The 18,977-nt window shown below is 33.5% G+C and overlaps 1 protein-coding gene across 2 annotated transcripts; it reads left to right on the forward strand.

The window, feature by feature from the left end:
* Positions 1-335: 335 nt before the first annotated feature.
* On the forward strand, positions 336-6,024 carry LOC145132104 (axial regulator YABBY 5-like). 2 transcript variants are annotated; one of them, XM_079066756.1, is made up of 8 exons: positions 336-470; positions 558-723; positions 1,622-1,780; positions 4,583-4,697; positions 5,277-5,325; positions 5,406-5,481; positions 5,614-5,685; positions 5,858-6,024. In XM_079066756.1, the coding sequence occupies exons 1-8, from the start codon at positions 394-396 to the stop codon at positions 5,918-5,920; spliced, it is 777 nt and encodes a 258-aa protein (XP_078922882.1). In that variant the 5' UTR covers positions 336-393; the 3' UTR covers positions 5,921-6,024. The 2 variants fall into 2 exon arrangements, with proteins under 2 accessions (XP_078922882.1, XP_078922883.1); XM_079066757.1 differs by having other exon boundaries at positions 393-723.
* Positions 6,025-18,977: the final 12,953 nt, after the last annotated feature.

Here is an 18,977-nt window from a genome sequence, read left to right on the forward strand (position 1 = left end):
GTCTAAGATTTAAAAACACACCGATAAAAGATTTGTAACTAACTTGTCTTCTTTAACTGACTTAGACAAAACAGATTGCATTTTCATGTTTATATATAACTCGATACAATGTTTACCGACAATTACTATTTTATCACGGCTTCTGTCAATTCAATATGTGTTTTCTAGTTCGATCAAGTGTAACATCATGAAGACTATCTAATTAAATTCCGACGTTTTGCCAAATAATTAACTCGTGTGGCATGTTTAGACAATAGATCACATGTTGAGAGTCATGACGTAAATGAATTCTCGACCTATCAGGTTATAATTGCCGGTCCTGGTGCATGGAGTAGGCCCCGCGTGCACTAATTATTTTAACCGGATTTACCCGTTTGCTATAATGCCTTTGCGATGGGATCCTATCACTTCCTCAGCTACATCTCACTCGTTCTCTCTCTCATGTATAAACACATACATAGTACATATATGTATGTCTTTGTTTACTCAATTATGATATTGTTCACCTATAAATATATATAGATGGGATAATATAGAACCTATATATACTGCTACAGACTCCAACGTCAAATACAAGCAAACACACAGCTGTGTGTGTGTGAGAGAGAGAGAGAGAGAGAGAGAGAGAGAGATATGTCAAGCGCTAGCTGCTGCATAGAAGTAGCAGCATCTGATCAGCAGCTTTGTTACATTCCTTGCAACTTTTGCAATATTGTTCTTGCGGTATACAGTTTACTCTCTCTCTCTCTCTCTCTCTCTCTCTATATATATATATATATATATATATATATATATATATATATATATATATATATATATATATATGTGTGTGTGTGTGTGTATTCTTTTCTAAAGAGTGAAAGAAGTTTATGTTTTGAGGGTTCTTAGATGATAAAAGCAGAAACTTAATTTCGGGTTGGTCTTCATATCTGATTTTGGTGTTATTATGCTGGAAAAAATAAATTTCCTTTGAAGATTTTGAAAGTTTTCTCTCACAACATACTCTCTTTTTCTCTCTCTACAAAAAGCAATAGATGACCTACTTTTTAAGGAGATTTTCAGTAGAAATTATAACCAATTATATAACAAGATAAATTAAAGGCCATAACTAACACACTCTGGTTACGCTAGGAGTATAGTTGTGTGCAAACCAAAATCTAGGATTTTGTGGCTCATAATTATATGAACACATGATTGGGTGTAGAAAGTCATCCGTAAATTGGTCTAGTGGGTGTCAAGGCCTTTTATGGCCGCTTCCTTTATCTTGTTTATTTGCTAGCTATGTTCTTGCTAGTTGAAGAAAATTATTGTTAAAAAAAAAACGATATGACATTATGAAGAACACACATATTTAAATTTCAGGGAATCCCCACTTAAGAAAAGTTATGATTAGATGAGGAATCTTCAGCTACACTATATTAATTTTAGTTTGACATCATCGATCTCCGGTTAATCTTTATCATACGCACGATTTGTTGCCTGAAACCCTAGTTGTTTAAAACTAACTTATTCTATTTAAACATTTTTAGAAGTTGCTTGATGGATCCGTGTTCTAAATTTATTTTCTGACTGGATAATCTTGATCTTGAGTTGATCATTAATATTTAGAAGCTGGATTCAGGTGAGTGTACCATGCAGCAGCTTGTTCGATATAGTAACCGTGAGATGTGGACACTGCACAAATTTGTGGTCTGTGAATATGGGCATGGTTTCTGTTCATCAGTCTCTCACTAATCCCACCTCCCAAAATTCTTCGTCTTCTCACAGCCATGGTGATCAGGTATTGTACTCTATTTCTAGATATATATAACTTCAATCAATATTCTTTTCTTGTCCTGTTGAGATCGGTTCGCACTCATGTTTTTCTTTTCTACAATATATTCTTTTAACTTAAATAAAAACACACTACCAATTAAACATTTAGGACAAAAGGATATCAAGTATAATGGTTACATAACTAATATTTTTCCGACGATTATCAATTATTAAAGAACATTACTTTTTTATATTTACAATAGTGTTGATTTTTTTCAACAAAAATCCAGTAGGTTTATTTAAAGAGACAATTAGTTTTTATTAGTTAAAAACAAGTCATTGTTTGGTAAAAATGTAAGAAGAAAAAAATTGTACATGTCTTTGAGAAGAAGGGTTAAGAACTTGAGAGTGTAAACAACTATGCTTTCAATTTTTTTTAAATAATTTATCATTAAAGTATATAAAAATTTTCAATTAAACACCATTTTCACCCACATTGTAGCATGTCTAGCCGGTTTCCTGTGACTTCTTCGGTTGCTTAATGACTTAATATGCTAAGAAATTATACCCATGTACACATTTGATCATTTTTTTAACATGATCATTCCGTTATTTTCAAAAAACATCATTTTAATAGGGTTATTCCTTGGACTTCGGTTATGAATATATGGGTTAAATAAGTCAAAACTAATTAAATTAAGATATGAGATGTGAACCATCTAAATTATAATTTGGTTGGATAGATATTTATCATTTGGTTGGATAGATTTTTAAAATTATAATTTGGTTGGATAGATATTTATATTTCTAAACTATAATTTGGTTAGAAAGCCATTTTTATCGGAAAAATTATTTTAAATATATCAAAATTTATAATTTTTTATTCTCTATAAATAGACATCCATATTGATATAGTTTTAAGATAAAATAAAAAATTTATTTTTTTTAGAGTTCAGCTCTCGTTATTCATAAATGAATAAAAATCTATCAGATTTTTATTACAATATATTCGTTATTCACTTGTGAATAAAACGTATGCTTAATTTTTTTTTATAGTTTAAGTATCGTTCATATATTAATATGACACGTAATAAAGTTTTCTTACTTCAAATATATTTTTTACATCATCTTTCGTCATATATTATATTTATATATGAATAAAACGTGTATTAGTTGTCGTCATATTTTATATTCATATATGAATAAAACATTTATCAGATTTTTGTTACAGTTAATTTGTTATTCATATATGAATAAGTAGTATAAATGATATTTAAACTTTAAAAAAAATTAATTATATATTTTTATTCATAAGTGAATAACGGATGTACTATAGCAAAAATCTGATACATTTTTATTCACTTATGAATAACGATAGCTGAAAATATAAAAAAAATAAATTTTCTATTTTATCTTAAAAGTATATCAATATGGATGTCTATTTGTAGAGAATAAAAAATCATGAATTTTGGTATATTTAAAATCATTTTTCGATAAAAATAGCTTTTTAAAAATAAAAAAAAACGAAAAAAACTATGTTTTTATATATATTAAGGTAATGATTAGCATAGTTTAAAAAAACATGTTTTGTTGGAAACACATGTGTATTCATTATCCATTTCTGCTGGTACAACGGAGGCTTTTGCGGCAAAAATAGATGAGTGACTGAGAATGATTCTCCGATTCTCAACATTTTTTATTTTCTCAATTGAACTTATATATATATATATATATATATATATATATATATATATATATATATATATATATATATATATATATATATATATGAAGGTTTATCCCTCCGCAACAATTGAAATACTACACTAGGTACGAGTAGGGGTGTATTTAAATGAGTCGAGCTATTTGAAATCGATTTGTAAAAAACTCGTCTCGAGCTCGAGCTTAGTTTCCAGTTTATTTATTAAACTAGATTGAGCCTGAAATTCATCTACTAAACTTGATTAGGCTCGATGCATTTTTATATAATACAACTTTTATTTTTAATCTTATATATAGACTTTTAGTTAAATAATTAAGTATCAAATATCAAATAATGATAAACGAGTTTTTTTTATGAGTGTACAAACACAAACTAGCTTGATAATTTACTATTAACATATGCGAGCTTGAACCGAGCTTAGACTTGTTTAGGCTTGCATGACAAACAAGTCGAGCCCAAACTGAACTCGAGCATTTTAAATCTTTCATTAATCAAGCTTGAACTTTGAAACCTCAGCTCAAAACGAGCCGAGTTCGAGCTCGACCCCTATAAATTTTAAATGAGCCGAGCCAAGCCCACCAAAGCTCAAGCTCGGCTCTACTCCTTTACAAACATATGTAAAGGAGGCATAAGACTAGAGATTTTAGGATTATGAAATGAATAACCAACTCCTAGTTATCTATTAGACAAACATATGTAGCTTGAAGGGGTCTGTATCCACAAGAACTTTCCACCTCAAAGTGAACTATAATAACATTTCTTGAAAAATTCTAGTTCAAAAAATATATTTATTGGTTCTTGTTATTATAAATTAATAATATTGACTTTGTTATTTAAATCTCTTTTTGTAAATATTATATTTCATTATACAAACATACATAGATTTTATATATTATTTTAGATATCATAATGTTTATTTATGGAGGAAAAAAACATATAATAATTTAATTTCCATGAAAAAAACGGTAGCCAAAAATTAGGCTCAACTATGTGGCTAGTAAAGTTTTTTTATTTATACATACAAACAAATAAAAAAAAAATCAAAGAACTGATTGATATCTTAATTTATCTATTTTGTGGATTAATTCTTTTGTAATTCAACAGGATCCTAACGAAAATCCTTCAAATTCTGAGGTCAGTTTGTGTTCATCTACGAGATATATGCCCGTGAAACCACCTCCTCCTCCAAACACCAATGATCAATCAATAATCAATGCTCGTACGTTCTCGATTTTGCATCAAATTTAATTATTTATATAATTGGGTCGTTATGTTAAGTGTGTGTTTGGCAACGATTTGTTTTAGAAATTTTAGGAATTATTTTTAATTTTTATTATTAGAAAAAGAAGAAAAAAACTCCTTTGAAAATATGAGTTATAACTTTTATATTATAATAAAAAAAAACTTATAATTCCAAAAGCTCTTTAGCTTTCAAGAAATTTTAGTTTATTTTATATAATTTTACATAATAAAAATTTTAAATACTTTTATCAAACATTTTTACATAAATAAAAATTATAGTCTCCAACATGTAATTTGTGGCTTAGTTCCGGTGTTGCAAGACTCTATTTTGTGTTACTTTGTTTTGTAAACTCAGTTTATGAATAAACTATCATAAACTAGTTTATAATATACTTTATAAACTAAACAAATTATTTTTTGTGTTTTTATCAATTACAGTAAATTATAATAAACAATCTTATTTTTATAAAACATAACCTAACCTTTTTTTTTTTTTACCAAACATACCTAAATAAATAAATTTATTATATCATGACCAAAGTAATTCTTTTTACAGCACCGGAGAAAAGGACACGCGTTCCATCTGCATATAACCAATTCATCAAGTACAGATACTAAATTCCCCTGATATTTATTGAATAAAGTTATTAGTAACTTAAATTACTATTTTATTTTAAAATATTAGACAGGAGATTCAAAGGATTAAGGCTACTAATTCAAATATCAGCCACAGGGAAGCTTTTAGTACTGCTGCGAAAAATGTAAGTATACATGCATGGTAGCAAATTCGGATTTCCTTTTTTATTTAAAATTATTTATTCGTAGATTATGTGAATTTTATATATGGTTTTATATAAAACTAAAAATATAATTGAAGTGTGATGTTATTACAGTGGGCACATTTTCCTCATATTCATTTTGGGTTAATGTTGGAGGGCAACAATCATCAAGCAAAACTTGATCAGGTGAGTTTTTCATAATTAATTTCTCTAGTTTAGTTAATTTACTTTTTCCGAAAATCGACAGCATTGTTTAATAAATCAATTAACTTCATCTAGTTTAATATATATCTTATAATACCATATTAATTCTTAGAAAATAAGGTTACATGATTTAATATCTTCTGATTAAATGCAGCTGAGTTACATGCAAGGATCTAAGAAGCGATTAAAGTCAACAAAAGAGTCATTTGACAAATAATTCAATAGTTTTAATTATGTTTTAAATTTTAATGATTTGAAATATTACTTTTAAAAATAGTTTGACAATTGTATCATCATGTTATCCATGTACTTTTAGGTTTATCATTATAGTATACACTTCGGTTTGCTTTGCGAAATAATTTGGTCGGCTGTTTCTCTCCTTCCTTTTTGGACGTAAATTTTATTAAGAGTTATGCATGTAAATAAACATGAAGATCGAATACGTACATAATATCAGTTTATGTCTATGGAAACGATTGTGTCAGTAAGTCGATGCAAATAATTGACATGATATCGGTATTAATTAAAACTTAAAAGTATCCATATACGTATACCTTTCATATAAAAGATTTTCTAACATGTGTCCTAAGAACACGTATAAAAAGCATTCATTATGACAAATATTACCCTAATTAAATGTTAAATACATTAATAATCTCTATAATAAATGTATTTAATATTGAATTATGTTGATGAATTGTTTCACTAAGTGTATTTAAGTGTAATGGATTAATTTGTTGACCAAATTAATCTTGATAAATATTAAACAAGGAAGGTGTGGAGTATATACTTTTTTAAGTTTATTCAATAGTTTATTCAATATTTTAAGGGCTAAATTGGTTTCGGAATTGGTTGGAAATTGGAACAAAAACAATTTCGGAATAAGTGTTGGACCGAAACTGATTTTGGAGTGTAGTTGGTCTTAGACCAAAAATGACCTCGGAATGAAATTAGTCTCGGAGTGAAGTTGGTCTCGGACCAATACTGAACTTATCTTTTGAAGTGATGTGAATACGATAAGATGCGAATGAGATTTTGGAATACTAGATGCGAATGCACTTTCGCAACGATAGTATGTTACTGTTCAATTGCGATCGTTCGCAACTAGTTGCAACGATGTACTATGGAACAAACACGATTTTGTATTTGGAGGTAATTGCGATGCGAATGCACTTTCGTAACGAAAGTGGTTACTGTTCAATAGCGATTTATTGCAATTAGATGGAACTTTATGCATCGGGACTTTCGCATTGCATCACATCGGTATTTTTCACTCTCGCATCGATACAACCCACATAGGATTGCAGCAAAACGACTTATATTGAAACGATCGCAACGAAATTGTCTTCGCAATCGTGAATCGCAACAAGCTTGCATAGGAACGAGTGCAGTCCGGTGCTTTAGCCATCGGTTCATTGTTTTGTCTAATGGTTAAAATGATTGTTTTTATCTTAGGCTCGACTTTTTATGTCAGCTTTTTGGGACACACGTCTGTTATGCTATTACCCATTGGTTAAATGTCCGTAATATATTGTTTTGAACGTTGAACACTGTTAGTAATCGTTTTTGGGAAAGAAACATATAAAAAGCAAGTTTTTGGTCAAACTAAAAAAGATGTGGTACATTTTGTTGAAGTGTTCAACGAACAAAAACATACTTCTCATGGCTAGTGGCGATTCTGTGAAGGATATGACAAGCAAGTTTGATAAACTGAACAACTTTGAAGGGCAAGATTTTCATAGATGGAAAAAGAAGATGCATTTTCTCCTTACTACGCTGAAAGTGGTGTCTGTTCTGAGTACACCCAATTTTGCTTTCTTGTTGGAATTGTAACAAAAATCGAAGTATTCTTGTGACCATGGATAGTGGCGATTCTGTGAAGGATATGACAAACAAGTTTGATAAACTGAACAAGTTTGAGGGCAAGATTTTCGTAGATGGCAAAGAAGATGCATTTTCTCCTTACTACTATGAAAGTGGTGTATCTTCTGAGTACATCCATGCCAAAATTTACTGAAGATGAAACCTTGGAGGAAACAAGAAGAAGATCAAAGTGGGACAATGATGACTACATTTGCCGTGGTCATATTCTCAATGGTATGTCTGATTCTCTGTTTGATATCTATCAAAATGTTGAAACTGCAATAGAATTGTGGGATTCTCTTGAATCCAAGTACATAAATGAAGATGCTTCAAGTAAGAAGTTTATTGCCAGTAACTTTATGGGTTATAAGATGTCTGACTCCAGGCCTGTTATGGAACAATTCCATGAACTGTTAAGGATCTTGGGACAGTTTACCCAATACAATCTGAAAATGGATGAAGCCATTTCAGTGGCTGTGATTATTGACAAACTAACCCTTCATGGAAAGATTTTAAACACAAACTGAAACATAACAAAGATGAACTGACTTTGACTCAACTTGTAAGTCATTTATGCATTGAAGAGTCATTAAGGACTCAAGAACTTGATAATAATCCGAAAAACAAGTATCAAGTTGGTTCCTCTTCTGTGAACATGGTTGAAGGAGAAAGTTCAAAGAATTCCAAGAAGTCTAAGGGAAATAGGAAGTTCAAAGGAAAGGATGATAAGTATTCAAACAAGAAAGCAAAATTGTTTTGTTGGAATTGTAACAAACTGGGTCACTTCAATAAAGATTGTCGTCTTCATAAAGTGAATAAGGATGGTGTTGGACCAAGTGGATCCAATGATCCAGAAAAGCAATATGGACAGTCTTCTGTTTTCATGCAGAATTCTAAATATGTTCAGAATTATATTTTTGTGATTTCTGAAGCACATTATGTTAAGGATGATGATGTTGCATGGTGGGTTGATTCTGGAGCAACAAGTCATATATGTAAATCTTCTTTGGTTCAAGGAATGTCAACCAATAAAAGATGGATCTGTGGTGAAAATGGGAAATGTTTCTACTGAACCAATCAAGGGTTTAGGATCTGTTTTGCTTTATTTTACTTCTGGAAAGTGTTTATGTCCGAACAATGTTTTATATGTTCCGACGTAAAATTGTGTTGAATAATTATGGTTACAAACAAGTACTTGAAGGTGACAAGTATATCTTGTCAAGACATGGTTCAATGGGTTTCGGTTACATATGTAGTGGAATGATTAGGCTTAATATAAATTATCCTAGTTATGATAATTATGTTTGCATGGCTTCTTCTAGTTCTAGCAATACTTGTAACGACCCGAAATCATAAGGTAAAATTTTAATTTTTAATTCAACCATAAACACCATTTATCCTTTTCAATCATTCAAACATATATTAGAGTAAAAATAGTTATCAGAGTACAACCCCAAAATTATAAAGTTCCGGAAACATGGGTGGATGCGCTACAATCACGTTGGGCCCTTCTTTTTCAAACCAAAAAATACCTGAAACCATAAACATAAACCGTAAGCACAAAGCTTAGTGATTTCCCCAAAGTACCACATACCATACATATAATGGGCCTTGCTCGACAACCATCGGGCCCTGCCTGGCATCGGGCCCCACCCGAAACAGATCTATATGTATCATGTGATGGGCCCCGGCCAACTCACTCATCAGGCCCCGCTTGGCATCGGGCCCCGTCTGGCATACATACAATATATACACACATGCAAGGTCACACAGACAACTAGCATACAAATAACTATAATCCATGGGACGACATTAGTGCCTTCGACCCGCCAGACACTGGGAGGAGACTGACCTCTCCATCTGAAAGATCGCTGAACATGACATTGCTCTGAATATCAGCTCTATCGGTCACCTATTCATTGGAACATGAACAAAATTAATTTATAATCCATATACTCAAAATAACCCTAGGTCAAACTTGGTCAAACCCCTAGTCAAAGTCAAAGTAAAAGTTAACTGGGTCAACTCGGTGAGTACGTTGGGCGTACACAACAGGTATGCGGGGCGTACTACGCGTTTGACTAGAGTCGAGGGGCTGACCAAGTACGCGCAACGTACCCTTTGGTACGCCCAGCGTACGTGGCTGCCACCCATTCTTCCCATTAAGAGCTTAATCCTTAAGCTCCGTCGTCCAAAATCCAGATCTAGCCCTCAAATGATGTTCTTCATCATAAATTTTCCAACTTTATGATCTTGTAGGGCTAATAAGTGCTCAATACCAAAAATCCTAACTTCTTAACTCTTTAAGACATCCTAGCTCTTGCATGGTAGGAAACTAAGGTCCAAGATTACATTTTTATGGTTCCTAACAACTCCATAATGGATAAAGTTTCCAACTTATCCATTAGAATGGTCCAAACAACCAAGATCTAGTCTTTAATTCTCAAAAGGACCAAAAGTGCATCTTTTTCAACTTAATCCATTAAACCCAAGTCTCCAACCTTTAGATATGAATCAATATGATGTTTAGATGGATAAAGTATGATGTTTAGATGGATAAAGTTTCCAACTTTATCCATAACAAGGCCACAAACTTTATAGATCTAAACTTTATGCACTAAACTGACCAAAAGCTCATAACACCCAAAACTAGCTAGATCTAACAAATGCATCATCAAGATTCAAGCTTTATACCTCTAGAAGAAAGATCAAGGTGAACAAAGTCTGGATCTACAAGCTCCAATGCAACCAACACTTCTCCAATGAGCTCCTTCTTCTCCAAGATGCACCAAGAACACTCCAAAGCACTTAAAAACACCTTCTTTTTTCTCACATGGCTCGAACTAGGGTTAGGGTTTCAAGGGAGGGTGTTGGAGAGGTGGAGGTTGAGAATGGAATGGATTCGGGAAAGTTAAGGAGCTTAAATAGGGTTCAAACCATGAAAATAGGGTTTGCGAACTGATCGCGTACGCCCAACGTACTCCTGGTACGCCCAGCATACTCAAGGATACCCTAGTACGCCCAGCGTATGCGGCTTAACCCAAAACCATCCTAACTTAAAACGGTCATAACTTCTACATTTCAACACTGATTTCGACGATCTTTCTATCCACGAAAAGGCAATAAGGAACTCTACAGCCCTATATAATTACTTTTAACTTAAAACACATCGAACTAAAATCGAACTAAAATCCTTAATTCATAAAAGAAGTCTGAAACACCGAACTCTTGGATCACACAATCCACATTACCCAATTCCAAATGGTTTTAAACCTCTCTTCACCCAAAGCCCAAAGAATTATGATACTTGATCTTCGGGTCACGAACCCAAATCATGAAACCACTCGAAACAGGTGTTACAACTCTCCCCCACTTAAATTAGATTTCGTCCTCGAAATCACTCCTAGTTACTCTCCAGGCGGTCAGACGATCCGGCCAATTCTTCTATATCCCTGCTGAAAGTTGAACCCAACATATGATGGCATTCCATTAATCAAACCCATCCTTAGCAAACTCGCTTACTGACGACGAACGAATGCTTGCTCCCATTAACCTTAACCAATGAAGGAATTCCATCACTACTCAGCTCAAATTCAATAATCCAATACCTTATTTGACTTCTTGACATACAAACCATTCCTAAATACTATCAATAGTACCTATCTCTGCAATCCAAACTGAAAGAAATCCTTCCGGTCCTAAATCCTCTAGCTGATACTTCTCGCAAATGAAATCCTAACCATACCTCAGTGTTTGAAAAGATCTTTCATATAAACAAAGGTGGCTCCCAACGCGAGTCTCAACTCCTAGCATCAACAGAAAACATAACTCACATCTCGAAACCCAAAGATTTACACTTGCATCCTATCCAAAATCTTCCGATTTCACGGTGACCTTCCACTAACTGAGATAATAAATCCCTAATCCACCGCAGAGAATGACAATTTCACACCCGTTCCCATCACAAGACTCCGACTAAGAGTCTAACTAATAAGGGATACCCTAGCCGAACCACCACACGGATGCCAAACACTGACCACAAAGTCATCCCATTCTAAATTAGATCAAAGACCTTATTCAAGCCAATTTCAATCAGGTCTCACCCACACTATTATAACCCAACGGGCCTTGCCCACGGGTCCCACCCAGTCTTGCACAGTCGAATGGGCCTCGCCCATGGGTCTCACCCATTCGAGTGATGTACATGCCTAACCTCGTCTCGGATCCAACGATCCTCATACCAATACAAAGGGAAGTCCTCTGACAATACTGTCTGCCTCGACCCTGGCACGTGTTGATCCTCTTTTAGCCCAATGACCACTCCAATAATGGCCTACCTCAATCTGGTGAATACTATGACTACGTCGCAGACTTACAACACTTCCCTGACGGCCTATCATCCTTGTATATGCTATGGCCAACCCATAGTCTTACAACACTCCCACAACTGCCTATCAACCTTGTGAATGCTACGGCTGTACCGTAGTCTTACGATACTTCCATACTGCCATGGTCCCAAACCATGGTCTTACCGCTCATTTTCCATTCCAACCATGATCCTCCTGAGTCGAACCCGCATCCGACTATACCCCAACCAATTTTTTGGGTTATGCATCGAACCCCAAAAGCCTTAATCAGACAAGAACATGCAGATAGGCCCTAACACAACCCTTAACTTGTTCCTGATCACATATCCACCATGCGTCACTACTGATGCGCGATGAGACCAAAAGCCGTTGTCAAACTCTGACCCAGTCAGTTACGTGTCCTAATATATAAGTGATCATACAATCCTCCATTCTGCAAGATATTATTCGGACATGAGATATGGAAAATAATCAACCTCATTGTCCAATACTTTGTTTCCCAATTTCTGATTTGTAATAACATAGAACTTCTAATCGAACACATCAATTTAGTCCTGGTCGGACCCGACACTATAAGTCAACACCAAATCAAAGAGGGGCCCAAAGATATCGCTTTTCAAGTTAAGGCAAAAGAAACGAATAAACTTTGACTTATATGCTTGCACTATTTACTCATTAAATCATGCACAACAACATATTTTATAACATCAAGTTACCGATGCGTTTATGCATTATCAACGCACAACTGACTTGTAAAATACAACTCATATATCTCCGTTTAAAGATTATAAGATATTATTGTCTCAGAATTACTCATGATAAATTCCATGAAGTAATTCTCTGATCATAGGTTAATCAAATACTTAAATCTCCATTTCAAAGTACTCATGAACATTGCAGCAATACCATTGCTATGTCTAAAACTCTTTAGAAAATCTACAATCTAATTCATGACAATCTTAATTCACTACTTACTTCCAAAAATATGAACGACTGTGGAATTTGAATAATCAAATTATTCGGGAAGTAAAACATGCAAAATGAAACGCAATAATAAACAATTGACAAAAGGTAGTAAACAAACTCATAAATAATTATCTATTATTTAATCACAAAAAGTCAATTACATATACTTTGTTACAAGTTTCAAAATAACTATCTAACTGAACGTATTTAGCCCTACTCAGATCCTTTGTGAGTGGTACGGGTGAGCATGGTGTGGTTTGGTGCGGTTTTTGGCTAAAACCGAACCACAAACCGCAAATGCGGTTTTTTCCAACCATAAAACCAAATGGTGCGGTTATTTAACGGTGCGGTTTTTTCGGTTTTTTATGCGGTTACGGTTCGGTTATTAACCATGTAAATTATGTTGCATTTTTCTCTATAGTTCAACCCCATGTTATGAAAATCGAATTAACCAGCTCAACAGGTTAAAACATGAACTGGTCAAGCCACAGGTTTGGCAAGGAGGAAAAACCATTAGGATTTTAACCAGCCAAACTCAAAGAGTTCGGCTAAAAACGACACGGTTAACAAAAAAAAAATTAGAACAGTTAATCCCATTAACCATTTTGGAAAAATAAAAACATTTAAAACTTTGAACTACCAAATAAGTGATTTGCTTGTGCTGATGAGTCTGAGATCGAAACTCACATGCTATAGCTTTGTCATTGTCCAGGCATATATATATATATATATATATATATATATATATATATATATATATATCCTTGACGCATTTACCCCATCTTTTTATATAAGTGTCCCTCTATCATCTACTTTACATTGTTCACCGATGTGGGACACAAATATATATGCTTTTGAACCAAATTGTAGTTTTAAACAATTCCTTAAGAAAAATACTACTATGATATTTTTTTAAATCTATTTTTTTAAAGACTAATATATATATATATATATATATATATATATATATATATATATATATATATATATATATATATATATGCGGTGCGGTTCGGTTTTTTGCGGTTTTAACAAAACGAAAAACCACACCGCACCGAAATTTTCGGTTTTTGGAAAAATAAAAACCGCACCTTCGGTTTTTCTTTCGGTTTCGGTTTTTCGGTTTTGATTTATGCGGGTTTTTCGGTTTTTTCATTTGCGGTTCGGTTTTTGCTCACCCCTACTGAGTGGATCTGCAGGATTCTCTTCAGATGATACCCTCTTCACAACGAGGTGACCTTCTTCTACCCTATGTCTGATGAAATGGGATTTTATGTCGATATGTCTTGATCTGCCATGATCTCTTGGTTCTTTTTTCAAGGCAACCACTCCTTCATTATCACAGAAAATTTCCATTGGCTCTTGATGGCTGGAACAACTCTAAGGTCTCCGATGAAGTTCTTCAACCAAATTGCCTCATTTGATGCTTCGCTCGCCGCTATATATTCTGATTCACAGGTAGAATCTTTCCGCCCCCAATGAGATGAGGAATTTATAACTCCCTATTTAGACTTTTGGGCCCTTCATCTTTCTGAATCGAGACCCGGCCCGTCTCGTGGCGTTCCAACAACCGGCGGGGAGCACCTCAGTAGACGATGACGTACAGTAACTGGGAGTCCTATTACACCTAAGGCCAACTTCAATTCACCAAACCAAGGTTCATCTCATGTAGTGATTGTGGAATCGTAAAAGGATATTGAGTAGGTTTAAATCCATAAGATATAGAGACCAAGGGACAAAAATGAGCTATAAACTTGCAAACTTTATCTCATCTAACCAACCCAAACACGAAAATGAGCCAATAAATACAATAAATCCTAGATCTATGGAGAGAGAACCAAAAAGGTGGAAACTTTTACTCGCCATGGTCAAGAAATGAAGTCCCGTTGCTAAATCTACATTGGATCACTTCAGCAAAACACTTTACAAGAAGCTTAGCCTTCAAACACCACACCAAAATATGAGAAATGAGTCTTTAATGGCCAAGAACACCAAGAACACTCAATGCCCTAACTTGAATTTAGGGTGCTTAAATATGAGGGGAAACCCTAAAAATCATGGACTTGGGCTGCAACTGCAGTCACGTCGTGACCTCCCTTTTGCCATGTTGTGACAGCCATCTCGAATACGTGTTCTTCATTTGGGATGCCACATCGTGACATCCTTCATGTCACGTCGTGGCATATGGTTTTCCTCAAAAACCATGCATTTGAATCCTTTATAGCATCTACTGATCCATTTTGGATAACGGATGTTACAGAACGAGCGTCTTTTTCACTCGCCGCTTCTTTATGTGGTGGATTTGTTGTTATCCGAAAGGGTTCGATAGCACAATGTCTCGTTAAAAGTAGAACAAATATAAGTACTAAAAACAAAATTCTTGTTCTTAGTTATTTTAGGAAAAATGTGAATAGTTGCTAATCCATGATTAACGTACATAAATCGTTACATGCACTGTTTATGGAGTTGTGTGGATAACCGACATATGAATTTTTCCGTAAAAGGATAACGATGTGGAATTGTGGTTGTGGCTTGTTTATAAAGCGTGTGTGCATAACAAGCACATCAATTTGAAGGCCGTGACATAATCAAGGGCCATGCGTTCTTGCATGGTTCGTTCATTATCATATTTGTGAGACCTCGATAACCTAGGCACAAAAATAGGATGTGCAAATCTAAAATTAACATGTCATTAATAGCTTCAATGAATATCAAAGATCTAGGAGTTTCATAGTATTTGAAGTTAGTAAAGTGCATTACCTATGTAAAATAATTTTGTAATATGATTACGGTATCCCTTTACATAAAACAAATTAAAATATGGATCCTAGCCGTAAAATAAATTGAGTAATTATTTAAGGATTAAATCAACTAACTAAACTCTATCTCTCTTTCAATAGATCTTGGGTCACAATGGACTCCCTCTCCCTCCTCCTCCCACTAACCCAAACTTCTTACTTGTTTATGTTCTCCAAAGAGAGAAACTTACTGAAGGGGCTAATTACCTCGATTGGATGAGGAATCAGAGGATCACATTGAGGTACGATAATCGTGAATACATGCTCGATTATCCAATTCCCGATATCAATGAGCACTCAACTAATGAAAAAAAGCCCTCCACGCCAAACATGTCGATGAATCGAATAAGGTCTCTTGCATCTTGATAGCTTCATGTCCTCAGATCTCCAAAAGACATTCGAGAACACTTGGGCTTATGAGTTGAACTTGCAATTGGAAAAAATGTTTCAACAAATAGAGATACAAGAACGATTTGAAGTCATCAAAGCCCTAACATCATGAAAACTCAAAGAAGGTGGTTATATGATGGGTTTTATAGGTTACAAAGATCTTATTTTGGCATAAAAACTTAAACCCAAAGTTCACATGCAACCTAAAGGATCTATGTTTTCACTATGATTTGCAACAAATAATTGAATATCAAAAACCCTAAAAGTACATTGCTATTTTAGAAATTATGTAAGGGTTATTAGAAAAAACATACCTTTTGTTTATTATAGCAAATAAATAAATATTACTTCTTGATTGGTCTTTACAAAGCAAGCACCAGAAGTCTTGTGCCTCTAATGACTCACACCCAAACCCTAGCAATTGGGAGCTAAAGAGGGGTGAGGAGAAGAATGAAGAATTTCGAATCTAAGCGCTTAGAATGAGATGAATTTCAAAGTTATAAACCCTTATGGGTTTATATAGGTGTTAGGAAGGTTGTATGTAACGCAGGTTCCTTTTAAATAACCCTTACCCCATTGCTTCCTCCCTAAGGCATTCCAAGATTCCTTAGAGCCCAAGAAACCCTCTAGAAACCCTCTATGGGAGGTTCTCGAATTGCTCAATGTTTAATTTTTGAACATTGTCACCTTTAGTCATTCTACTTTTAATTAATCCAGTTAATACCAAAATTAATTCCAATTAATTTTTTATTAATTTTTAATTAAACAAAACTATTTCTAATTTATATATTATTATCATAATATATTAATAAATCTTTTTTGATTTCTAATTAATTTATTAATCATATAATAAATTAATAAATCAGTCTCTCTCTCTAAAAAGCATTCCAGTCGATTACTAGGTTTGAGGCAACCCAAAAGGACTTTGCTAATAATTCAAGATTATACTAATTTAGTTATAGGCTTAGACACCTAATCCAACAGTCTCCCACTTGGATATGTCTACAAACTGAATTACAGGTATAATTTCTAAACCAAATAGTAAAGGGTTTTCCAAAGCAATTGTCCAACTCTGATCTGATCAGATATTGGTGCTTAGATAGGTGATCAAATATTCCTCCGTTCTACAGGATATCGTATGGATATGAGATATGGATTAGAATCAATCTCATTGTCTAAAATTTTGTTTCCCGATTTCCTGATTTTTGATGATGTCATAAGACTTCTAATTGAATACATCAATTTAGTCCTAGCTGGGCCCAACACTATAAGTCAACACCAAATCACCGAGGGGTCCAACGATATTTCTTTTCCTGTTAGGGAAAAACGAAAGAATAAAATTTGACTCATATGCTTGTATCCTTTACTCACCAAATTGTACATGACATTATGTTTTATAACATCAAGTTATTGATGCGTTTTCACAATACCAATGTACAACCGACTTGTAAATTACAACTCATATATCTCCATTTTAAGAATATATGATATTAACGTCTTAGAATTACTCGTGATATAATCCATGAAGTAATTCTATGAGTGTGGGTTTATCCAATACTCAAATATCCATTTTCTAAGTACTAATGAATGTTGTAGCAACATAATTACTAAGTCTAAACTCCTTTGACAATCTACAATCCAATTCATGGAAATCTTCATTCATTACTTACTTCCTAAAGTATGAGCGACTGTGGATTTTCGAATAATCAAATTATTCAGGAAGTAAAGCATGCAAAATGAAACACAAAAATAAGCTAATTAGCTATGGTCTCAAATCTATTGAATATACATAATATCTATTATCTTATCACCATAATAATTACAACTTTATTCATTGTATAATGTTTCGAGTACTCAACTAACCACTTGAATTAAACATCAGTCATGTCATGTCATGAACATGCATACTATCACTCTCTATGGTCCTTCCTTTGTGAACAGATCAATGGACATTATTCCAATGATTCTCATTTCATAGTTCCAAATTCTTATCACCATCCAAGATGTGATGGAAAACCAACTTAACATGCATTTATTGTCACACCCCTAAACCTGAACGGCGGAAACGTTCGGGGGCGGAGGACGTCATGTACAGTATCATAACAATTGAATGGTAAAGAAAGTACACACCGCCATAATATATATTTGAAAAGTTTACATGATTGTTGTATTACATGTTTCAAAAGTCAAATACAATATGATGTTCCAAAAGATGTTACTAACGCCAGAGCATTAGTCCCCAAAAGCAGTTGCTAACCTGGTTTAGCGATTCCCTGAGAATACAAGTTATTTCAAAGAAAAAGTGTCAACATTTAAGTTGGTGAGCTCATAAGTAGTTATTTGAGTAAATGCATGTCATTCGAAAGTTCGCGTTTGTTTTCCAGAAAATCCGATATTTTCTTATTAGTTGAATGGAATGTAGTCTTAGTACCTTAAGACAAAAATTGTATAAGTTCTTTTACTTAAAGAATGACGCTTTCAAATAAATAATCGTATTTGATTCCAGAAAGTTAAATTGTAAATTGTTTACTTGTAAAATAATGATATGTATCCCGGAAAATCCTATATTTTCCATGAGTTGAGTTGTAGTCTAATATGAATCAAGACCGATGTTTTCTTATAAAATGAGTTATCAATCGATGTTGTATAAAATGAATGTATTGAACCAGGAAAATCCTATATGTTCCTAAAGTTGAAAAGCAATTTTAAATGTCCAATACTGTAACTTGTAAGTACTTATGTCATACTTAAAATGATGATGTATAGTTTTATTAATAAACAAAACTATAGGAAGCTTGTATTTTCACGTAAAAATAATTGTAATTTTACTTTTCCCGTAAAAACATAATACCATAATAATTGTCTATCCCGTGAGTTTTCATAACCGTAC

This window comes from Lactuca virosa, chromosome 8 (genome assembly GCF_052849685.1).
Source record: "Lactuca virosa cultivar CGN04683 chromosome 8, Lactuca_virosa_CGN04683_v6, whole genome shotgun sequence".
Lineage (NCBI taxonomy): Eukaryota > Viridiplantae > Streptophyta > Magnoliopsida > Asterales > Asteraceae > Lactuca > Lactuca virosa.

What these genes read in the sequence shown, in the direction of transcription:
- LOC145132104 (XM_079066756.1), top strand. Translation starts at nt 394, where the DNA reads ATGGGATCCTATCACTTCCTCAGCTACATCTCACTCGTTCTCTCTCTC. An exon ending in GCATATAACCAATTCATCAA is followed by an intron (nt 5,326 to 5,405) that starts GTACAGATACTA and finishes TTAAAATATTAG; the next exon opens with ACAGGAGATTCAAAGGATTA. An exon ending in TTAGTACTGCTGCGAAAAAT is followed by an intron (nt 5,482 to 5,613) that starts GTAAGTATACAT and finishes ATGTTATTACAG; the next exon opens with TGGGCACATTTTCCTCATAT.